The 25,125-nt window shown below is 45.4% G+C and overlaps 1 protein-coding gene across 2 annotated transcripts in view; it reads left to right on the forward strand.

The window, feature by feature from the left end:
• Positions 1 to 25,125, forward strand: part of AQP11 (aquaporin 11) — a 162,635-nt gene that overhangs the window by 40,061 nt on the left and 97,449 nt on the right. Inside the window, exon 1 of one of the 2 annotated variants that reach the window (XM_069203917.1) lies at positions 15,454 to 16,127. The exons of the other annotated variant lie outside the window; for it this stretch is intronic. Within the exon in view, the coding sequence (XP_069060018.1) occupies positions 15,503 to 16,127 (625 nt within the window). The 5' untranslated portion in view covers positions 15,454 to 15,502. Of the gene's footprint in view, positions 1 to 15,453; positions 16,128 to 25,125 lie in introns of those variants that run through there. 2 annotated transcript variants of the gene reach the window in all.

Below are 25,125 nucleotides of genomic sequence, written 5' to 3' on the forward strand. Positions count from 1 at the left end.
GCCTTGCTGCCCCCTGCCCTGCTGAGGAGAAGGACTGGACCCATCTCACTTGAACCTAGCCTGACTCCAAGGGCTTGCTGGCTTGCTCCTTTCTTCTGCAGCCTCAGGTTCATCAAAGACTACCTGCAACTCTCCTGGTGCTGTTGGACTCTGCCATCTGTGAGTCCTTCCCTCGCCTGAGGTGCCCTTCTTAAGTCCTGGGCCTCAAAAGTCGGTTCTGCAGCTGATTTCTGCAAAAAACAACACATTGTCACCACTGCGCCGGTTGGAACTGACGCATCGCCCCTTCTATTCAGAGGCTGTTCAACAGTGGATTCACATCCTGTGCGGCCTGACAACGACACTCTACACAGCTCAATGACAACACATTACCTTCATCTCCACAGAGTTTAACAACACTGAGACCCTACTGCGTGAAAAATATCGATGCATCGCCTTCACATTTGCTCGTCGATGTCGATGCTTACTCCAGCCAAGATACTTTTTCAGCGAACCCTGTATGGTTTCTGTAACTGGCCTACCCTCCATCACGGTCAGCCTGAACTTTGAATTTGCATCAGTCCCTTGCGACCTCAAGTAACCTTTTGACGGCTAGTGACTTCCACACACTATAATTGGTTTAATCTTTCAAAATTCATATCTCAACTTCTATTTATTGGATTTTTGTTGTTTGGGTCTTGCTTTAATCAGATAAATATTCTCTGTTTTTCTAAACATGTATGGAGTCTTTGTGTTTGTGTGCGTGTGTGTGTGTTGCTCAAATACTTTACACATTGCCTCTTTAGATAAGCCAGCCTGCACTGTGCCAAGCTACCAGAGGGTGAGCACAGGTTATCTCTAAGTGTGTATCTAGCTAACCCTGACTAGAAGTGGTGGGTCTCGCCTGTACAGGGTGCATACTCTGACTACCAAGAAATATGACAACAATATTCCACTGTGATGGAACTCCACAATTTCCCCTTGCCAACCCGCAGAATCTTCAAACCTGTTGCATCTACAAAGCCATTGCAGTGCATTAACAGGCCACAATCAGGGTACCTTTCCTACCAATCCTTGACTTTATGATTGTCATTGACCCTGAACATTGTGCTCCACTGCCTTTAGGTAGATTTGCGGTACCCGACGGACACCCTGTCTTCTTGGATGACAAGCTCACCATCTGCAGTGGCTCTCTGCACACCCATAGCAAGGACACCTTCAGATGCAAGAAGATGTGCTACAAAGAGAAAAAAACAAGAAAAAGGTCTCCTATCTCTGAATTATGAACATGGAATGAGATCATCGTATCCATCCGGACAGTCCAGCTCCAGTTTACAAAACAGCTGAATACCCAACTTTTTCATAATAGGAAAAAACTACTTTATGATGCAGTCACAGCCCACAAACCATCTATTCCTCCTATCACATGTTGACTGTGTCTTTGACCCTGTACAGTGTTTCGCAACCTATTTTTGCCCTATATAAATACCGCATATTATACATACCTAGCTAATGCACTAATCTGTAAACCAATTGTCAACATTTGATTAAACGTATAACTTTTTCATTCAGTGTGACTAATATGACGTATTTCCAGCTAATCCAAATTTTAAATATGTAGTTAATTTTATTAGTGTTAATATTTATGTTTTTATGTTTATTTATGTTTTGTTTTACTGATATCCACACCAAGAAAATTGCTTTTTGCAAAGTCGGTTAACCATAGTCAGTTGATGGCACTTCCTGTGAGGTCATTTCCTGTGATTTCACGCTACAAATTAGAGGGGCCTCACACATTCCCTTTCAGCCCCGGGCTCCAAACGTCCTGCAACCGGCCTTGCAAGAACCTCCTCCGACTGACTGACAGTATTTGGGGGTCTCAGATTTTGAGGACAGAGCTCTGTAAGACTGAAACTCTCAGATATTTGCAAAGCAGTCACCTTGACTCGGACCTTCTTAGTTTGTGCATTTCCGTTGTAGCATTTTCTCCAGATTTGTGCCCTCTACCTAATGTCATGAAAACCTTGATGTTTGATCTGTTTGGTCTCCTCTTCTGGGGAGGGATTTATTCTCAAAATTGTTGATACTTTTATTCTGGCTTTCCTGATTTTACAATAGGTTTTTTGAAACTTGTAAGAGCAGTGTGGCGTTCCTCGTGTATAGTTTGTGCCTCATACACATAGCAACGTATTGCAACGTATTGTTGCTTATGGTCAGCACATTGTGGCCCCACTAGACAGTGTGGTCGGCAGATACATACCCCCAGTACAGATAGGAAGAGTGAGACACAGTTGTTTGATATGATGATTAACAGCTTGTCTGAGCCTAGCCTAGAGGTTTGTTTTTTCATCGCACCATTTAACAAAAAAATAAGTTTGTGTTTTATTTGTTTTTGAACAAAATACGGAGCTAATGCAGTAAAAAGACAATCATTTTTGTGAGGTGACTCCCTGTGGTGGTTTTTTAAATGTGTTTTTGCTACTTAATTTCGTACCTAGTTAATTTAGCACGCATAGGCAGGACCCCGGAATTATGCGACTGTGCGGCCGTGGAGATTTTTGCATATTCATAGATTAGCTGCATTATCCATCACATGCCACATAATCTGCAGATTTGAACAAAAAAAAACATTTTGTTTCTAGCTGAAACGGTTCAAAAGTTACAAAAAATGCAGTGTCTTGTTGCTGCACATGGACAGTCGTTTGGGAAGCTGGATTGGTCACTTTTCTGTTGCTTTTTTGCTATATTTGGTTCTGAAACTGGTACTGATGAGGTGCACCCCATGACCATACAGTGTTACTAAGTTTAAAAATGACGAAATAATGGTCATACTAATACAAAATGGGCAGCATTGTGCCGCGTAATTTGCCTTTTCTTACCGCATAATTTACTCAATCCTGCTGCATAATTTGGCCCTCTCCTACCATATAATTCCAGTGGACGGCCTAGCCCTGGCGCCTACTCCTCAAAGCTATTGTTTTAAACCTGGCTGAGTGGACTTGTTTCACTATAATTGGCCCTCAAAGATCCACCCTTCCCTTACTACCAACAAGTAAGATTTGCTGCCATCTGGTGTACGAACCAGAAAGCGCATCCTCAATAACTGGGCTTCTGAAGAGTGCTACAGTAGATAAGAAGAAGGATCTGAATTTTACCAACTCGAGCAGCCAATGTTTCTTAGAGGTGGTGGAGGGGTTGACCTTAAATACTGGTGACGAAAGTACTTCTGCTCGATAGGTCAGAGCTGTTTCTTTGACAAATATTAGGGGCACGATTCACACAGGGACTTAAGACTTATAAAGTGGCTGAATCTTCTCACTCGGGGCAAAATCTCCACAGGGCGGACTGAGGAGAGTGCCCCGCGCGGAGTCCCGCCTGAGTGTGGGGACTGCACCCTCGTACCTTCACGAGTCCCAGAACCCTGCGGGAACCGGGCCCTAGGTCCTTGCTTACTTACAGGCAGTGCTTTAAATGGACCGGCCCTGAGTACCGGCACTTATTTATTTTTAGAGAGACAGTACCTGCACTTCTCAAGAAAAACGTAACACTTGTAATTGGAGAGTACCGGCACTTCTCAGAAACAAGCAGGTGCTCTGGTACCTGCACTTCTATTTTTCCATTTCAAGCACTGCTTATAGGAAAGGTGTGAGGCTGAGAAACAACGCCAAACACTATATTAGCGCTTGTGCCGGAAGCTGCTCTCCTTCAGTAACCTCGATGACGTCTGTGTGTTGGAGAGGGTTTTGGTGCCCCTGGTAGGCTTCGTGATCTCACGTGTTCACTACAGGCCAAGGCCGGACCCGGCATCAGGTGTTTTCCCTGGAGGCTGGAAGGTGGAGGGCACTTTTGTTACAGGGGGCCGGTTTTGTAGCAGTGCAGAAGTTTTAAAAGCACTCCAGTGTTTCTTGTATATTTAACAGTTTTCACGCAACAGTAAAAGTGCCAAGATAACTCTGATGATTACTGTACCCTAACCACTGTGTTACGGTCTGAATCCTGAGTTTATGCTTCCCCACACCAAGCACTCTTTAAAAAAAAAAAAAAAAAAAAAAAATGCCTACCAGTGTGGATGACATGTGAATCCTTTACCTTTATCCTATACCTTTGTCAACATTTTCTATACACTGATTTACACAGGCATGATTCATTGTCACTATGTGTGTGTGATGTAAAGTGCTCCAACACCCTACGCTGGTAAGAGAGGCGCTATAAAACAAAATACATGTGAGAGGGGCTATGGAGAGATGAAAAGCACTGTTAAAAGGCGATGGTGATTGAATCATTGAAGAACCCCAATAAAGAATGCTATAGCCAGGTGCACTGTAAGGTCAACATTTACTATGCTTTAAGATAGAATACAATTGAATATAAAATGAAAATATGTTGTAGAATGCAGTTTTTTTGCCTTTTTTCCCCAAAATTCTAACCTCTGCCCCCAAGCCCCATTATAGTGGTCAGGCTTACTTTCTATGTACACTATGGGGGCTGGTCTGACATAATTTGCCAGGGCTGCTTTGGGTTCACAGTCTGCCGCAGTTACAGTCTGTTTACTACAGCCATTTAGTCTGGCGGACATGTTGTATACCAAGCTGTGATTAATCATTTGGCTATGATAAGTCTGCCCTCTGCCCTAGTCTCTCATCCGCCCTAGTGGGAAGGCAGTTCCTCTTGGTATGTTTGAGTCCTGGTGGCTGCTTTTCCATTTAAACCAATTAAAAGATTGAAATAACTCAAAATTCCACCTCCAAAACAAGACCAGGGTTTCCTTTCTAATGTCAGTAGCCCGGGGCTTTGGTTCAAGAGCACTGGCACAGTTGGGGGGGTTTGGGGGGGTCTGTTTAGGTATCCAGCTTGCAGAGAATCACGACACAGAGGAATGAAGCTGCGGTGGGATATCATCCAAGTATGTCCTGGAGAGCTACCAAACTTTAAAGGGTCTGACTCACAAAACAGGTTGCAGTCAAGACACGTATCAAGCTCCCGGTTTTCCTAGGATCACCAGCTGGGGCTGCCGAAGTGAAACATAAGATTAGTGCCTGATGATGCTTGCTTAGAATATGCTACATCAAAAGACACAAAGGTTATATTTACAAAAAATATCAGAATTGGGGCGACCGGCCACAGTTACACAACCCTGGGCTTCAGGCTCACATGATAAGCCTCTCTGTGTCCCCCCGAGGAACCAAAACAGGCACAGGCAGCCAGTCTCCTCTTGCATGTTAGCAGCAATGCAATTAGCAGCAATGCAGACACTTTTCAATTGCTGTTACACTTCTCTGAAATTTCTTGACCTCTGGTCACACAGATGTCTCTGGGATTGGTACTGGTCATTTTGGCATCAAGGCTACAGCAGCGGTCACTTACTCGAGACTACCTTCCGGCATCTGACCACACAGCTTCATTTTCTTCCAAGGCAGGTCACAGCAGCAGGACATCTGAAGGTACCTGATATTGAATAACACCACAATTAGGAGGGACCAGGTCCTTGCAAACATATCTCTGGACTTATGCACAGTCTCTTTTTGAGGCCCCAATAAAATACAACCTCTGGCTGTCTGGAGCCAATATTTATCCGGCTCTGTGGGCAGAGGCAGAAAATCAGTGCCCTCCAATGCGCTCTGCCAATCAGGGCAGACAGCGGCATAACTAAAACGTGAGGGCCGCCCTGCAAAGTACATGGATGGGCCCCCCTCTGAACTCACTCAGGAGCTCTCAAGCCAGGGTACTGCACTGAGGGGGCCCCCAGGAGCTCAGGGTCCCCCTGTACTGTGGGGGCCTTTGTTATGCCACTAAGGGCAGAGAGTATCTTTCCAGGCTTTCTGGCATGCATGCGGAAGAGTGAGGTCAAATAATTGGGCCATTTAGATTGCCTTTAACCAGAACTAGGTGCTGTTCCTCAGGTTCTACCTGTTGCCCGGCAATGCCATGCACAACATAAAAAGGTGGGTCTGGTTTGGTATGGCACCAGACAGCAACCACCTGACAGGAAACCATCTGTATTTGGCTTCATCCGACCAAACACCACCAGCGTCTTTATGATGTTGCTCAAGGCACCACCCTAAATGCATGTTGTGGAGTTGAGTGGAAAGGACAAAGACAATTTGAGGGAAATTAGCGAGGCACAGATTGTATCCTGTGTATGACACCATTGAGGTACCCTGCACGTATGTAACTTGGAATTAGCAGCACCCAAAACACCACAGTCTGCAGAGAAAGACGACCACAGGTGTGGGGTATCATTCAAATGTAATCAGGATCCTCTCTCACTTTCAAAGATAAAAGTAATAAGCTCAGAACTAAAATCATCTGTCACCAAGTGTCAGTCACCCCATCGCCTCAAAGTAAGGAGCAGGCAAGGAGCCTATACTACTTAAGGCCTTTGTCTTCATATTGCTACTCACAGGACATAGTTATTGGTTGATAGCTCTTTTACGTCTGTTGTGAGAACCTGGAGGTACTGGTAAAATAGAGGCTCCATTCAACCAGTTTAAGATGCCATTGCCCCAGGATTATACTGGGAGGACTCGTGTGTCCATGTTCCAGTTCTTCAGTATGATAAACAGTTAGACCTAGACCAAACCTAGGGCCTAGTGAGACTACTCAAAAAGCCAGGTCTTCAGCTTCTTGCGGAATTCAAAAAATGAGGGTTTGAAATACAACATGAAATGAAAAAATTACAAGCTGAAAGTATAGTGTTCAGTGGATCTTTAGTCAGGTTTTAGAGTAGGGCCCATAATCGCAAATAACAACTGGGTTTGCAATGAATTTGCCTTTAGACAAGGAAGTTGGTTGGAGCTGTAAGGGCCAAACTTCCTGAACATCTGTGCAGCGATGGGATCAGTGCCATTTTTTCCCCTTGTGTATGATTCCTCTATCTTTCTACTGCTTCAATAATTTTTATTTGAAGTTGTGCAAACATATGGAAATGTTTTTTTCAGTAATGATTACAAACAGTGGAATGTGTGCTACCAAGAGATGTCTTGCAATCTCTTGCAGCGCGTCTGTAATTAAAGTTTGCCGCAGCCAATCGTGCATATCTGTATGCACGGTGGTTGCAAGATGGAGGACTGATGCTGCCCATAGAGGAGAACACTTCTTTCTTTGTTGCTCTGTTGCTAGACCTAGTGACTATCACAGTGCTTTCACTAACCTCTCTTAGGAGGGAAACTCGCCTCCTGCTTGGCCATTTTGCAAAGTTTCAAGGATGCATGGCTTTCATGGCAGTGAGCTAATGCCCAACATGGTTTGAACCATTCCATTGCTACAATCACTACATTGCTAGTGTATTTTCTTGTTTTCAGGAGTGTTCCAGTGGTTGCAGTCATTTAGTGAACGTAAGCTGTATTTCTAGCCACAGTTGCTGGTTTTATAATTGTATTCAGTTATCTTCATGTGTGTTTTTTTTTTGTGTGCTATTAACATGCAATGGGTGTGATAAATTTGCGGTCCAATTTTCCAAAAGAATAGGGATTCAGTTACTTGACAAAAAGTTCTAGGTATCGGTTTCAAATTCAATAGTAAAAACTTTCAAAGACTATGAAGGAGTTTCTTTAGCAATTTTATCTTTAATTGCCTTTGTCTAAAGCTATTTGTTCTAGATTTTATTTTAATTAAAAAAATATTTTGCCCTTTTGATATTGTCATTGTATTGATGGGAATGTGCATTTGACTCCAATATGACTTTGTATCCTGAGGTATGTGTGTTGGTAGAAAAGTTGTTTTTTTTCTCAGTTAATCACTTTCTAGCGTTGTATTTTGTTTCTCTTCTATCCTTATATGGCAGTCACCATGGCCATCACACTCTCATATATAGACTACAATAGTGGTGTGTATTTGGGATCCCTCAATTTCTGATGGCAGTCTTGCAGACAGATCAGCATGCCGGGCCCTGAACAGTGATGCTGGAACAATTCTTTTAGCGTGGATGTTGACTTGTTTGCCTCCCCTCAAACACGCTGATGGGCCTTTGTGCTGCAGTAACGGCATGCACAAATGCAGCTCAATCATACACTGGGTGTGGTCCCAAGTGACCGCACAACCCTTTATTTATGCCTTCAGGAAGCACTTGACCCTCGAGGTGAGTGCAAGATACATTGTAGCATAGAGGCCGGGTGGCACCCTTCCAACTATTATTTAACCAAACTCAACTTTAGGAAGCTTACACTACACATACATAGTCCCACAGTCTCTGGCTTGGTGCAGCGTTGGGGCTCCAGGCCCCTTCTGCATTCTCACCCGCCGGGTGGTGGGCCTTAGTGGCTGATGGGGCAGGGATGCCCAGGCGTGGAGGGGCTGTTGCAGACACCAGTTCTCTGACTATGGCTGTACTCCGTGAATGATCAGGGCTACCTTGGGCACTCTGCTCTAAGGGCTTGGCACGCCATTCCTTCCCACGGAGTGTTGTTTGCCTCCTCTGGGCCATCACCTTGCTCTCCCGCTGGGGCAGCCACCTGCTTGAACCAGAAAATGTTCCTGGCTACTGTGGCTTGCCCCCTCTGGACAGTGACCACAGTTTCTTGAATGTTTACGCCCTGCCAGCTCTCTTTCTCAAAACCAGCCAGGTTAGCTGATCACCTGTCACCAGGTCTGAGGTCAACGCTTTCCTGACCTGGCTCGCACAATTGTTGGTGGCTCTTCTCTTTTGCCGCTTGGGCATCTAAAGTAGCCAGTTTCCAGTTGGGACGCACGAGGATACTGTCTCTGAGTGGCCGCTGAAACATTGGGTCCATCGGAACACAGTTAGAGGTGCTGTGAGGAGTCTTTTGATATGCTCTCAAGAACTTATGGAGGCAGCACTCGGCATCCTTGTCCTGTTCCACCCCTATCCAGATGCCACGGAGTGTACAAGGAGTGCTCTACTTCAACACTGGCCTGAGGCCACTGTGGAGTAACTTTCGGGTGTTTGATTCCCTTAATGCTTTTGCTCCATCGAAGACCTTGCACCTCTGTTTTCTGATAAGTGTCTATTTTGCCTTGTACAGGCTTGTATCAGCCAAAGTCTCTTTGATTTCCTCTGTGGTGAGTGCCTTGGGGCATGATTCATGCACGAACATCCTAACAAATTCTTTGGCCCCATTTGTCGTCTTCAGCCTTCTCCAGACCTGCTGGTGGTTGAGGATACCGGGACAGGTAGTCCGCTGGGTTATTCACTTCAGGGCGATACATCACACTGGTAGAATGCAACGGCAGTTATGGAGGCACATATCTAAGCGTGCCCGCAAACAGTGGGACATTTGGCCACATAAGTACAAATGAAAATGGCAGCAGGCCCATCTGATGGCCAATGCCTCACAGTAAATTTGAATTTATTGAGTTTGTGTCTGAGAGTGCTCTACTCACAACCCTTTGGTTATCTCTTGTAGGAGGACCACCCTTAAGTCTACCAGGTTCGCATCTACCACCAGCTCTACCTAATGTCAAGGGATGAAGTATGCCATGGTAGCAACTGCCAGCAGTACTTCCTCTACTTGGCAAAACGCCATGTCAGGGCGGGTGTCCCACTCCCAGGGGACGTCAGTTCTCGTTAGGGCCCTCAGCGGCTCAGAGAGGGTGGTCAGGTTGTCTCTTAAAAATACATACTCAAAGCTTTCTATTGAGTTCTCATAAAATGAGAATTTCTGCTGGTGCAGCTTCAACCCACAGTCTGCCAGCCTCTTTAAGGTGGCTCTGAGCCTCACAGTGTGTTCTTCCAGTGTATCCGAGAAGATTAGAATATCGTCACTGGTGCTCAATACCCGCACCACGTCAGAGAGGGTTTCAAGGATGGTGTTTTAAAACACCTCTGCTGCTGAGAATATGCTGAAGTTAAGCCTCTGGAACCTCCAGAGGCCTATATGGGTTGAGAATGTGGTGATGTAATGGCTAGTTGGATCTAGCTCTAACTAGTGGTGGTGGCTGGCATTAAGTTCGAGTTTGGAGAACCACTGAGCGCCATTGAGGTCTGCCACAATGTCATCCATTGTTGGAGTAATGTGTCATTCTCATTGAATCTCCTTCTTTGAGAGATTAAGGAGGCACCAGTGTCTATCAAGGACCTCACAAAAGTGCCTGTGATATCCACAGTTCATATGGGTGGTGGCCTTTTTTTGGCTGCCCTCTTTGCCTGTGAATGAGATTATAAATACTCCGTTATTGTCGTTCTCATCCTTGGGGTGTGCATTCTGCATGTTACCCTCTGGGGGCCCTCCATCGCCCTCTCATCGATCAACAGCTGTCGTAGAATGACCGTTGTCCTGTCCTGGTCTTGGCCCCTGTCATTTGTTTCGGCAATCCTTAACTAAGTGATTCATCCGCCCACATCTGGAGTACAGATGCCCTCGAGCAGGACGGAGGTTTAGTGTCTGGTGCTCAAGGATGCAGTTGCCACTCCTGCCATCCAACAGTCCTGGCACACTGTAGGCACAGAGACAAACTGATGGCCACTGAATTAGATCGATTTGTTCCTCTGTCACCTTCACGACACGTACTGCCTTTGCGGGGGTCGCACCTGTCATCGTGGCCACCTTCATGTCATCGGCCCGACTGTTCGCCAGCTTGTGTGAACATGCCAGAACCAGAATGCCCTCCAGGGATATCCCTGACTGGCATAGGTTGAGAACCCCCGGGACTGACGATCTGCAGCCCTGGATCATCTGGGCTCATATCTCTTCAGCCGGTTGCTATTGGTGCACGTGTTCACCTATTTCCTGAGGAGTGCACTGAACACATCCATTGACTCATCCTCCATTTGTCGATCCAGTCTGAACCGCTGATAGTCTGGTTTGAGATGCATGTCAAAATGCCTGTTCAGCCTCGCTTCTGCAGCATTTAAGTCTGTATCCCCACCTGAGTTGGGCAGATTCTCAAATCGTACAGTTCAGTCCCACCAAAGAGAAGCAACAGTGACCACTTTACCGCCCCATTTGTCTTGTAAGTGTCGCAGAAGTAATGTTGCAACTGTCCAATGCAGGAGTGCTATCTCGGTGCTGCTGTGGCTGGGTCCATCAACTCACTGAAGGGTGGCAGTGCTGTGACTGACAAGTGGGCGTAGGGGGTGGGCAGTGGTGGAGCCTGGTTCTGTTGCTGGTCTTTCATTAGGGCAGCTGTCTTTAAACTGCCAGCGGGCACTTTCTGTCTCTGGCTGCAGATGGGGAACCACAACCCATGGCAGGTGACACTGCGCTTGCTGGCTATGTCCCTCACCCAACGAGGAGATGCTCTGGATGCCGAAGCCCTCACTGGAGGCCTTGTTCCTTTAACTGACATGGACAGCATCACTAGGTGCCCATGAGGCAATCCTGCCCTCTACCTCCTTCACATCACATGGGCCTGGATGTGGGGATGACAGCATGGCGTGGCATGCCTACTGTTCTGTAGGTGGTGCTGTCATGCACTCTCCCCTTATTCCTTTCACCCATTTAGGTCGAGCGCGCAAGCACTCTGACATGTAATCTATCAGTGGGCTTTTAACCGTGCCCACCGCACGCCCATCTCTATCACTCATTCATGGGCTTGCCTTTCAAAAATCCTTTGTTATCATTAGTAAATGCTTTACATTTGTCCCTCCTTGGGGCAGTTTTGGTACCGCATTGGCCACTGACCCTGTTACATGGATAACAGTAATTTTGCTGATATGTTTGACCATGAGCAGACTTTTTGTGTCTCTCCTTCACGCTCATGCTGGCTGTGACGCTTTGTATCAGCTCTTATGTCAACTGTTTTACTTTTCATTTTCAATTTATGTGGCAAGAAAAGTCCAGTTAGGAATTTACAACGCTAATAGCTCTTACTCTAGTAAACGTGAGACCCATTGCATTGCAAAGGCTTTTTTTTAAGGCATTGATCACTTTGGCCGCGGAGGGTAGGGGGACTAGTACCATCAGTGCTCTCTTATCACTAAACATGATCATGCCCATAAGCCAATCCTCTTGTTTAGCTGTAAAGCCCCTGCCCCAGTTCATGATCATTCTATGTTTTGCCAATAGCAAAGCTTTTGCTCGGAACCACATGGAGCATCCACAGTGGCCAATTATGACATCTAGAGAGATCTATTCTATAGAAAACAGTTGGGAGCACACTGCCTCACACTCCAGCATGCAGTTTGCCCCATTGCATTATGGTATATGCAGTACAAATTTGCACTTATTAAATTTGTAGTCTGTTGTTTTTCACCTTGGTGGGTTTAGCTGGTGCTCTAGATCTTTAGACACATGTTTCTGGGTTTAGCCCCTCATCAGTAGAAAGCACCAGGCTTTTTCTGGGGTTGCTGGAAATGCTGCCAAAGTCCTCTCAAGTCTCAGTACCACTCATTGGCATACAGATGCATCAACCAAAGCTCGTCAGCTAGCTGGCTAAAGGAATCCTTTTTAAACAGAAAACAGTTGGAAGCACACTGCCTCACACAATGTCATTTGTTGATGCAAGGCAGACCCTTAATGGCGCCCATATATCTTGGGGCCTGGATGGGTGCGGTTTTAGGGATGTATACATGTCTCTCTTATCACTACACATCATCATCATGTCCGTTAGCCAGTCCTCTTGTTTAGGTGTAGAGCCCCTGCACCAGTTCATGATCATTTTGTGTTTTGCCAGCAGCAAAGCTATTGTTTGGAACCTCCAGTCACCATACGGGATCAATTTAGCACACACCCCAATCGCATCATCAGGTGATGCAACTTAGTATCCTACCATGACCGAGAAAGTTTGAACAATCTCATTTTGTTAAGCTAAAATTGGGGGCAGGACCAGGCAAGATGTAAAAGTCCCACATGGGACGCACCACAGTGGGCAATTATGACATCTAGAGGGATCTATTATATGTTGCCTCCCTGGAGTAAAATACGCCCTGTGCAGAAACTTAAAGTAGAATAGCTTATGTCTATGATTCATTGAGACCCTCCTGGCTGGTTTTCAGCAGTATAGCCACTTCATCTTATTCAGTGCCTTCCCAGCCTCAGATTGCCAACCCCACCTGCCACAGACATACCCTGTTACCTTTGAGGCAGAAGCTATGGTGTAGAGACTGGATATCCATCTTGTGGTGTCATCCAATCTAATTAGTTGTGTTAATGCCTTAAGTCCAGGTGTTGCTCTGCGAACCCAGGCATTTTCTCCTGTACAATATTTCTCAGGCAGAAGTGAGTGAGTATATTTATTGCAGTGCTGAGTGGGAGCCTGAAGCCCACCCTCTCTTAAATTACTCCAATGTAAGACTTGTTTCCTTGGCATATAGGTATCCCAGGTCTGTCAATGCCACTTTTGCTAGTGTCCCTGTTATTCTGTGGTCAGTGGTAATAGTGGATTGTAGGCCAAAGGGATTGCCGGTGAGTATAAAACAGGCTTCCAGCACGTGAATTAAAAGTGTTGTTCAAGCCCAGCATCTGGTTGCCACTGTAAAATCTTCCACCAAGGGCCTTTGTAACCAACGGGGTATGAGTGACCTAAGAGAAATGTCATCAGTCTGCTGTCTATCCAGTATAAGACATGGGAAATGTCTGTCTGAGTGGTACTAACGTGTAGCTTAATGACAATGACCTACCAAACAGGCACCTCAAACACCACTCTCCCTCATATGGCAGCATCAAGATTTCACATCCATGGCTACTTATCTGCCCAAACGAGTCTTTTCAACAATGATCAAAGGGTTTAAAAGGAGGCTTTATTGAGTAAAAGTAGTATGTTTATAAATAGATAGAGGGATTTAAGCAGGACTATCATCTCTGAGGACCAGCTGTAGAAAGAGGCAGCTTCAGCCAGCCCTTGATCCGGCACTTCAGCTAATCCATTGCAGGGCCCTAATTTAGCCCCATCAAGAATTCTGTCTCACACTGTAATACTACACTAAGGTATTTGACCAATGCCTCCACCCATTTAACTGGGTATTCTGGTGTAACTTGTTTTGTTAATAATTAGAAGGGACTGAATAAAAAACAGCCTTGGGGAGACAGAAAGCAGGTAACAGCAAGCTAGCTAAAATTATGTAAGGGGTTGCTTCAGTCTGAACCATCTCTTGGTCCTTGAGTGTTAGCTGTTGCCATCTAAAGGCTAAAGGTGTGGTGACCATCCTTTGCTTCAAATCTGTAACCTACAGGTGTCTGTATAGGTGTGGAACCTATGTAGCTATCTTGTGGGCCCTCCAAAAGACTCAGATAGAAAGAAAAGCCACCTGGGGAGGTGAGGTTGGAAATTAGGGCAATGTAAGGGCTTGGGCAGCTGACCCCAAGCCCCCACAAAACACTCATGTACTCTTCTGGTCACCTTTCCTTTTAAGATCCAATGACCTTGTTTTTACTTGCTCTAATTTCCCTAGTAGGCGGACCCAAACATTAGCATGTATGCTGAGTACTGAGAGGGCCTGGAGTTGTCCTTATGCTGAGAGAGGCTGAACTGTGGTCTCTTAGCCTTTGACAAGTGTGCAGTTTTTCTAATGAGGCTTGTACCTGATCCACTAGGGGATAGTTCTTCCAATTGTGGTTCATAGATTATACGATTTGAGGAAATTCTTCTGAAAGTGTATCATGGCTGGGTTTTGATAAAATGTCACTGTTGTACATAAGACATGGTAATTTCACATATTCAGACTGAAACCTTGGCGCAGCCCCCGACTGAGCTTGTGCTTACAAAGCTCTTTGAAGTGAATTGTCTGCTTGTCTCCCTCTCAGCAGGCATCTATGTGCATCCTACCTATTAATCCGGTGGTGCAAATTTGCTGCTGCCAAGTTCATACATGCCAACCCACCCGATTCAGGTGGGAGACTGCGGATTTTAAGGCTCTCATCTCCCAATTCATGCATGAAGAAACCCGATTCGGAGTTTGGTAAAACTGTCAAGAATAAAATGCTGATGCTGGTCACGCCTTAACATTTAATTTGTGGCATTTTAAACTCTGTTTTTAGAGTATGCAATGTTATTAAACTGACAAAACTTAAATGCTGAGTGTTTTGAACCATACGTACCAATGGACCTGATTCAGACAGATTCCCTCTGCTTCAATATAAGCCAGTGGGGAAAATACATTCTCCTAAATATTTTTTTTAAATGTTCCACTTGTCTGCTCCAAAAAGTTGGCATGTATGCAAGTTGGCTCATGTCACCTGACAGCTGCCAGGCCAGCACCATAGGCAACGCAACATTGTGTTCTGGGATTGGTTTTAGATTAGTTGTAAAACATACGTCTTGCTAAAGCAGTAACACTGACATACTCGGCCCTTGGCAACCATAACGAGGTCGACGCACAGACCCGCTCTGTTTGAGCTTAGTTTCAACCAAAACCGGTCCGGTGAACGTCTGCGAAGCGAACGCGCTTTCCAAATAGCATCCGTCCAATCACCGCACAGGTTGAGCACGCATGTTTGCATCACTGTTATCTTAGCCAACCAAAGCGACGCGGTCTAATCATTAGCAGCCAATCACAACGCCTGAGGCCTTTGCCGCGCGCGGCTCAACTGCTGTGGCACGCGCTTGACCTATTTCAACAGTTTGAACGGCCGGGTCACGCCAGCCGCCCCTGAGTGTTGCGGCTACCCTGCGGCCCAGGTTGAACATCATGGCGGACGCAGAAGGGGGCGGCACCTTCACCATTAGCGTGGTCGTGATCGAGGACGTGTCTCTGTCCTTGATGGTGATGATGGTCACAGTGATGCTGTGCTATTACATTAGGATCAACCTGCGCAATGTCATCCCGCTGAGACAGCAATACCTGGCAATGGAGTTCATCTTTACCTTCCAGCTCTGCTTCCTTCTGCACGAGTTCTGGGTGCTTTTCGAGGTGGGCAAGATTGATAAGCCCATCATCCTTCCCTTCCTCTATGCTACCATTGTGGTGCATGTCTTGACCTCTACCTGTGCTGAGTGCAGCCCATCCACAACCTTTCACCACATGATGACCGGCAGATCCTCGCTCACCAAAGCCACCGAGAAGCTCTTCTTCCAGTTCATTGCCGCCGCCCTAGCGTGGCTGGCTGCCACGAAGTTACACAAGCTGGGGCTTACCCGGGTGCACGGTGCAGTGGAGCCAGAGTGCACTCCCCATCTTCATTCGAGCGTGGCAGAGGGAGTCGCCGTGGAGATGGGCTGCGCCTTCGTCTTCCACTGTGTGCTTCATCTGCTGACACATACCTGGTACCGTGTGCATGTCATTGGCCTGACCCACGTCGCCCTCATGCAAGCAGGTATGTTGACCCTCAAAGTGACTATGTACTAGTGGGACCGTGTAAATTAGACCATTCCTGGTTTAGAAAATTAGCAATTTGAGGGTTTTTACAGGTATTTTGTGGCTACTTTGTGCCTCTTACTTCAAAGAACCTTCTAAGTGTCTGTCTGGAGATCTGCCATGAATATAAAGCCATGGGAATGGCCTAAATTGCAGTTGAGATCTACACAACTATGTTTAGAAACTTGAATTTATTATAAACCAAATTTATAACTCAAGAAGTAAGTCAGCCATATTGAGGAATTTTAAGGCAATTAGTCATGGTAGACTTTAAATAGAGCAATAGTTAGCAGAGTTTAGGAGTTTACAGCTTCTTGTGGAAAATTTAAGGATAATGTAAGAGATGATCGAGTATGTGCCAGAATGTGAGACTGGCAGACATGCAAAAGGAGCACTGGAGTGTTTTGGAAACCATGTTTCGTGAGGCACATGGTGTAGTTTGAGGTTTATTGCATATTTGGTACTTCTGGATTAATTGGTAGTTTGGTCATAATATAGCCATTCTTTTTGCAGTTAATTAAGCTCATGTGAATTTATCTATAATATAATGTTGCTGTTCATTACAGCATGAAGGTAACCTTTTACCAGAAATATAAGAAAGCAGAAAGGAATCTGAGTGTTTTTTTCTTTAACAGTTCAAGTTCATTCAGTTCACCCAATTTAACAATCACATATCACCCCACTACCTCTTTAATGACAAATGGATAAGGGGTTCAGCAGTCTCAGTCTTCAATGTCTTATGTGTTCAGCAGGCCTTCTGCATAATTGCCCAAGGATGAATAATAAATAATTCCTGCCCTCCAACATTAGCCAAAGAACCAATTCAGCAATTTAGGAGCTGCCCTCTAAGTCTACGACAAAGCTCCCCAAGGGCAGAATTGGTCACAAGATCCTGACTAAGCAAACAGAACACCTACTTTTTCTGTCATTGGCTCTGGAATAGTGCACTGTACCATCTATTTTACTAAAAGGCTAACCTCCTAAAGAAGGCTTCATGCTCATGTCTGTGGCTGATCGCTTGATCATTAAACAGACAGTGCTTTTTATAAATAGGAAATGTACATGTGCAAAACAAAGAGGAATCACTAGGCTCTGGAATACTTTAAGCGTAAGGGAAGTAACAGATTCATTAACTAGCTCACTTTTCACCCCCCCCCCACCTCCACCCCCCCACCCCCACCAATAGTGGAGAAGTATGGGGCTGGTTGACAAGTAACTTTGTTTGGCACTTGTTCACCATGTCCTCACACTATACGTGAGAGATGTTAAAACTTTTATTATGCCAGGTCCCCTCTGACTACATTTTGTTTTTTTAGGAGTCTGGCCCCCTGTCCGAAATTTCTGGAAGTTGGTTCTCTGCTTCATTGTCAAGCATCTTCACCCTAAATTCTGGATCGCATTTGACAAATAATTTTTGTGGTGGGGCAATATTAAACACAACAACAAACAATTATTCTTTCAATCAGTCAATCAGGCGCTATTTGTATAGCGCGGCTTGTCACCCAAGTGGGTATCCAGGTGCTTTCTGCAGGTGTTTATTAAAAAGGCCAGGATTTCAGTCCCTTTCTGAAGTGGTTCAGTGAGGGTGCGGTGTGGAGGTGGAGGGCGTTCCAGGCTTTGGCAGCGAGAAGGAACATCCTCCGGCACAGCAGTGGCATATACGTGGTATCCTTGCGAGGGCGATGTGTGCCGAGCAGAGGTACCTGGCCAGTTGGCAGAGGTGAAGGCAGTAGTTCAAGTAGGCAGGTCCTTGGTATGAAGGGCTTTGTAGGCATGGGTCAGGAGCTTGAAGTGGCATCTGTTCTTCAGGTGCTGGGTGATATGGGTTCTCTTGGGCAGGTTGAGGATCAGTCTGGCAGCTACGTTCTGAATAGTCTGGAGTCTTGGCATGACTTCGGGGGTGGTGCCTGCGTAGATGGTGTTGTCATAGTCCAGTTGGCTGGTGATGAGGGCCTGCGTCACTGTCTTCCTCCTGCTGATGGGGAGCCACTTAAAGATCTTGCGGAGCATGCAGAGCGCATGGAAGCAGGCTGAGGAAACTGCATTGACCTGGTGTTTCAAGGAGAGTTCCTTGTCGAGAATGATTCAAAGGTTTCGGGCATGATCTGTGTGGGGTGGGTCCAAACTCTGCTGCCCACCAGGAGTCACTCTAGAGGGTTGAGTGTCTGCAGAAGATTAGAACCTCAGTTTTGTCCGTGTTGAGCTTCAGCCAGTTGTCCTTCATCCAGATGGATACATTCTTCATGCAGTTGCGGAAGTTGGTCTTTGTTTTGGTGAGGTCTGTTAAGAGCAAGAGGATGAGCTGCGTGTCATCAGCGTAGATGATGTTGATGTCGTACGTTCTCCTATTGTCTGCGAGTGGTGTCATGTAGACGTTGAAGAGTGTTGGGCTTAGGGAGGAGCCTTGGGGGATGCCGCAAATGGTGTGCTTGACCTGTGCGATGAAGGGCGGGAAGCGGGCCCTCTGGGTGCGTCCTGCGAGGAAGGATGTCATCCACCTGAGCGCATTGTCTTTGATCCCGAACTGGTGTAGTCGGTTGATCAGTGTGTGGTGGGAGACAGTGTTGAAGGTGGCAGAGAGGTTGTGCAGGATCAGGACGGCTGCTTCTCCTCTGTCGAGCGGGGAGCAGATGTCATCTGTTGCAGCTATAAGAGTTGCTGTGATTGGCTCTGAAGCCTGATTGGGAGGGGTCTAACAGGTTGTTGTTTATCTCCAGGTGTTGGGTGAGTTGGAGGTTGATGCCTTTCTCCAGGACTTTGGCAGGAAACAGGAGCAGAGAGAGAGAACAGGTGGTAATTCTGGAGCTCACTGGGGTCTGCAGAGGGCTTCTTGAGGAGAGATCTGATCTCTCAGTGTTTCCAGTCTTGTAGAAAGTGGCTGTGGTTAAAAAGGTGTTGAGAATGTAGGGTAGCTGGTGGCTGATGTTTCTTTTGAGGTTCAAGATCCTGTGGGGGTAGGGGTCGGTGGGTGCTCCTGAGGGGATGGAGCTCATGAATGTGGCTATGTTTGGTGTTTCGATGCAGTGAGGGGGTGGTCAGCGGTGGAGGTTGATGGGATGCTGTGGAGGTCGGAGGCTTATGGATCGAAGTTACTGGAGAAGGTTTCTATCTTGTGGAAGTGGTTAGCGAGGGCATCGCAGAGTTCTTGTAAGGGAGGGAAGAAGTGTTCGATGGCTGATGGGCAGGCAAACTCTCTGAAGAGGTGAAGAGTTCCTTGGTTTTCTTGCTGCTCTTCTCGATCTCGCAGGTCAGGGCCTCCTTTTTGTGGCTTTGATCTGGTGGTGGTAGTCGTTAAGGAACATTTTGAAGGTGGCTCGATCAGCGTGGTTCTTACTGGTGCACAATCTTCTCTCCAGTTGTTTGCACCTGTGTTTTGATTTCCTGAGTTCCGGGGTGTACCAGCTGGCTTTTTTTGGTGGTTCTGTGGGTCTTGGCTGGTTTAGTTGTGACGACCAGGTTGGCAGCTCTGATAATCCAGTTGTTAAAGTTCTGTGCTACCTGATCCAAGTTGGTGGTGACGTTGGGCTGTGAAGTGCTGAGGGCATTGGTCCATTCCTGCTGAGTGACCTTGGTCCAGCCGCAGGAGTGGGCATTGTGGTGGATGGGGGCAGATGGGGGCGGTACGGGGGATCCGGCAAGGGTGAAGTGTACGATGTAGTGGTCCAACCAGGTGAGCTCAGTGGAGTAGCTGTAGCTGATTTTGTTGCTGGATGTGAATATGGGGTCCAGCGTGTGTCCTGCTTTGAGCGTGGGGCCCGTGACCAGTTGTTTGAGGCCGATGTTGCCTAGTCTTTCCAGTAGGTCGGTGAAGTCGGTGGCTGTGGGGTCGTCCAGGTGGTAGTTGAGGTCTCCCAGGAAGACGCAGTGTTTGGATTCAATGGCGAGCGTTCTGATGAATTCAGTGATGGAGTTGCTGAGGTTGGCTCTTGGTCCTGGTGGTCTGTATGCGAGGGTGCCTTTAATGGTGGCTTTGTCATCGGCATAGAGCTGGAAGTTCATGTGTTCCATGATGGGTGTGGTTTTGTCACTGGTGATGATGTAGGAGATTGAGTCCTAGTGTATGATGGCAATGCTGCCTCCATGCCTGTTGGTGCAGTCACGGTGTTTCATTTTGTAGCCTGGAATGTTACCATGGCGATGTCCAGGGCCAAGACGGGGGAGAGCCAGGTGTCTGTAATGAAGGTTACATCAGGGGCGAGGGGGAGATGGTATCCCAGACTTTGGTTGCATGTTTGCAAAGCGATCTGGCATTGAACAGGATGCACCTGAATTGTTCCGAGGTCGTCTCGGTCAGCAGGAGTGGTGAGGTATTGGTGGCAGTGATAGCGGTAAGTCCTAGGTTGGAGGAGTATCTGCAGTGGGTGCAGGTGAATGGTCCTGCTGTGTGGCAGGGTGATGCGAGGCAGCAGTTGTTGCGTCCAGGGTTGAGAGCACAGAAATTTGCAGAGGAGTATCTGTTGGGATGAGTGTGGCCAGGGTACTTGGCCCTGGGTGCCATCAAGGCATGGACTGGCGCAGACATTCTTGTCTTTGGTGCGGTTTCAACGTGCCTGCTGCGCAACTCCTAAGAGGTTAGAGGGGCTGGCAGGGAGGTGGGAGGGCACCAGCTGGGGGAGGGAAAATGGTGGGGATAAAAGAGACAAAGAACAGGCAAGAACAGAGCCAGCTAGGAGGCAAAACAGAACGGGGCAAATAAGGGTCCAGAAAAACAAGACTATAGTTACACATTACAAATAGTTACACATTACAAAAAAACACTTTACAAAAAGCAATAACACAAGGCAGTGAGCCAGTCCAGGTGGATCGCAGGATAGAACCGGTGGCCTCATGTACTGCATCTGGGCAGTAGACACGAGGAGCAAAGCAGAGGCAGCAGAGGAGAGCGCAGAGACCGCGGTCAGAGGCTATAGTAAACTAAAGGTTTGCAAATGGCTGTGGCTAGGTAACAGAGCAATAGTTCACATTTCTGGCAAAGGGTCTCCCAGAAAAATGTGTTCACAAATGTTCAGTGGTATTTTATTTTCTCCTACAACACAGGTCGATTGAGTACCATTAAATTGAGAACTAGTAACTTTGTTATTTGCATAACTTAGAAAAAGGAGGAATGTGGAATGAAGCACTATAGAAAAAGAAGGTATTATACAATAACTTGGAAATTACCAAAGCCTTGCATTGACTTGAAACCCCCACACCATACTACTGTGTATGATTCCTCGCTATACTTTATGTCAAAAAAATATAATTGACTAAAGGACGGTCTGCCTTTGTTAATGGCACTCAAAAGCTACAGGGTAGATGCTCCACCTCTGTGTGAAACTATTGAAGAGAGAGCTTGGAAGTATGCACAGTACAGATGGTGAGTGCTACAAAAAATACACCTTGACATGACCTTAACTGAGTTGGACAGTTTGTTAGGGTACCACCATTAACCTTATCCTCTGATCCTGGCTTTACCACTTAAACATGCTGTAAATAAACACTGAACTGTGAATATTGGCAGGGCCAACAATACAGTGGGAAGGTAGAACCTTGAACTTTTAATCAGGGCCACTGCCACACAAGGGTGTGCTCCAGTTGGAGGTTGTGTTTTTAATCGTGTCCTTTCTATCTGGCTAAATTGATTGCTGTTTTCTCTGTCTCCATTATTGCCTGAGATTAGGAGTCTTCGGAATCACCTTAAAATCTGAGAGGGTGTGGAGAAAAAACAACTCTTGACTATTACCTTGGGATAGGGTGAGTAGACAGTGCTCTCTCTCATAGTCTATTTACCAAAATAGCTTTGGAACCAAGCAAAGTCAAACATAAAACTGTATATAGTACTTGGTAAAAAATACATTCCAAAATGAATGTATTGACAATGTACACACCATAAATAAACTTAAATACAGATTGCTGTAATAAAAGGCCAAATCAATGAATGTCATGAAAGACGCATATATCTTTAAAAAAAAACTAAATCTTTTAAAACAGATCAGCATTGGAATCGGAGTTAGTTAGTTTAATATAATTTGACAGTAGCGTCAAGGACATTGGCCATTAGTTTAACAAACCTTTTAGTTTTCCTGTAATCTGTACTATGACAACAGTACTATAATATAGGGGATGCACATTTTCTTATACTCATTTCATAAAAAAAGTTGGTTCAGGAAGTCTTTCTCAAGCCAAAGCTGAACACACATAGAGGACATGTGCAAATATGGACAAAAACTGCAGGCAAAGATGACTCTTTTGTATTTACATTTTTGCACTGCCTGGCCCACATAGAAAAATCAGAGGCACAGTCCTAGAAAGTGAAGTTTTGTTTCCCAAGAGAAAGCAAGTTCTAAATACCTATGTAGTGCCAGCTTTTCATGTGTGATGACTGTAACCAGATTTTGTTGTTTTGCCTGTTGTGTCTTCATGTGCACTGCTCTGGAATTTAAAACTAAACATCTCTTGAGAAGATGTTTAAAAGTAGCATAGGGTATGTTGAGGTCCCCTGGTGGCACCATTTGTATGCCATTGAGTATTGTCGATTGTAAGGTAACAAGGTCAAATGTTGTGCTGCTTTTGCGAACACAAATCTAATTCCTGCTGATTTGATGGTTAGCGTTTGCATATGTTGATTGCGGTGGTCCAAAGAGGGACCTTCAACCCCCAGACGTGCAGTAGCTTGAGCAAGAGATGGAATGGGGCCCTAGTTCGAGTTGAGTTGCATAGGGTCTTGGGAAGATAATTACTTCGGTTTTCTCTTGGTTCATTTTCTAGCTGTTCCACTTGAAATAACTGAAGATTATCGAGCAAGTGTTGGAGATTTATGGTGTAGTCAAGTACAGCTGTTGTTGGCAAACAGCAAAACACGTAGTGATTGCCCATTTAGTTTGGATGAGCATGACCTTTGGCTTACAGTTGTCTGCTCCATATCAGCGACAACCAGCTTGAACAAAAAAGGGCCCAACATGTACCCTTGTTTCAGTCCATTGTTGACAAATACTTTTTTGAACAGAGTTCAGTCGGTACCTACCTTGACTTGAATCCAGCTGTTAGAGCATAATGCAGTTATTGGATTGAGGGTTTTGTCCGGTAGGCCCCATTTACTCAACTTTGCCCAGAGTCGTCTTCTATTGATGTTGTCAAAGGCCTTCTTAAAGTCGATAAAGTATTCGTATTTGGGTCTCTTCTTGATTGATGATTTGTGGACCAGCACGGCAGGGGCCACAAACTTATCTGTGGTTCATATGTTTTCCATGAGCTCTGTCTGAAAGTAGTGCATAAGATTGAGTTTTTATGCACATTCACATACTTCTTCCAAGATTTTTCCTTTTTTGTGAATTATGTGGATGTAAGGTAGCAGTTTTCAAAGACCTTGGTCAGTAGTTCTAGCCGGAAGGTAGGATTTGTTTTGAAGACAATTGCCGGGAACCAGTTCAGTTCATGTGCTCCATCTTTCTGGGTTTTGGTGATTTTCTTTTATAGGTGCTCTCTTTTTGCCCAGCTTGGGGGTCGTTGACCTAGGTTGTCAGCTAGGCTGATTGCAGGCTGTTCATCATCCATATTTGTTTGGTGGTGTTGTCGACATGTTTGGTTAATGGTAGTGAGCCTTGCTTGGTGGTAATTTGTCAATTTGATTGTTGTTTTCCCACACATTAGAGTTTACATAATTTGTGACAAGAACGTTGCACCCGGAGGACACTTGATTGATCCACTGAATTGCTAGAAGAGCATGATTTACATAAGACCTTAAGCTTCTCACTTTCGGTTTCTTTTGCCTCCTATAACAAGTTTTTGTATAATAAAATGTACCAAGCAGTACTGCATTAGTCTTGGGTCTCCGCTTTTACCAAATGTTTTGATCCTGTGCAAATCATGCTATCCTTATGCCCTTGTCCTCTTATCTGACCATATGTCTGCACTTTGAAAGTGGCTTAATGAAAGAAAAAACACCAACTGCTTAACCTAATCTCCAATCCCCCTTCTCCCAGCATGGTTTTCATTCACACATTCAGAGTTGTTTAACTGCAGGTCTCCACTTTCCCTATTCCCATCTCTAAAGGCAGCCTGTCCCTATATTTCAATTGTACAGCAGCCACGTAGTGCCTCCAGTCCAAGCATAGACAGGTTTCTCCTTCACAGAAAACCGATTTATGTTGTCAAAATGAGGTTCAAAGCTGTGTCAGTCCCAGACAATATTACAGATTATCTATCAGGGCAATCTTAAAATCACCATGCACGTTCATTTCATACATTAGTCACATGCTAGCCTGCGGTTGAACAGCGTCGCTCTAAATTTGGTAGTCGGTTCTTAAAAGCCAGTAGTGATAATGGTCTGCATGTGAGCTACCTTAATAAAGAAAATGTGTACTAATATAAAATATTGAATCAACTACACAATTAATCTAACCTATGTATAAAGACCAGTTTACTCGGTGAGGATTTTAGTCAAACGCTGTGCCTAAACCGAAAGTATATATTACTCTGCAAACCACTTTTTTAAACAAATGCAGTTGTGTTTTTGTACGGGGGCACGTTCTGACCTGGGCTAAGGTATGTGGTAGTGTTCTTATAATGAGGTCTTGAATAGTTTTTAGACCAAGTGACTGGTTCTAACATGAAAGTAACTGCTGGGCTCCGAAATTCGGTGAATATTGCAAAGCAAACAACTGAAACATTGCTCAGTTTTCTAGAATGTATACTGATTGTTGAGAATTGCAGTCCACGCGAAATGATGTATACATATGTTTGTAGTGCAGTAAAATATACTGATTTTGAGCTTCACAAATCTATCATGAAACAAAATGGGTAGCTGTTACTTATCTTTCTATTAAGCACTTGTGTGGGTTTGAGAGTTATCTGGATTGCATCTTACCACTCTATATTTTAAATTTAGATTGGGTGGCTTTCCTATCAAAGTGTACATGGCAATGTTTTTATGCAAGCAAACCTTCAGTGAGCTATGTAACTGTGAGATTGGGGGTTGT

The sequence above is a fragment of the Pleurodeles waltl genome, chromosome 8 (genome assembly GCF_031143425.1).
Source record: "Pleurodeles waltl isolate 20211129_DDA chromosome 8, aPleWal1.hap1.20221129, whole genome shotgun sequence".
Classification (NCBI taxonomy): domain Eukaryota; kingdom Metazoa; phylum Chordata; class Amphibia; order Caudata; family Salamandridae; genus Pleurodeles; species Pleurodeles waltl.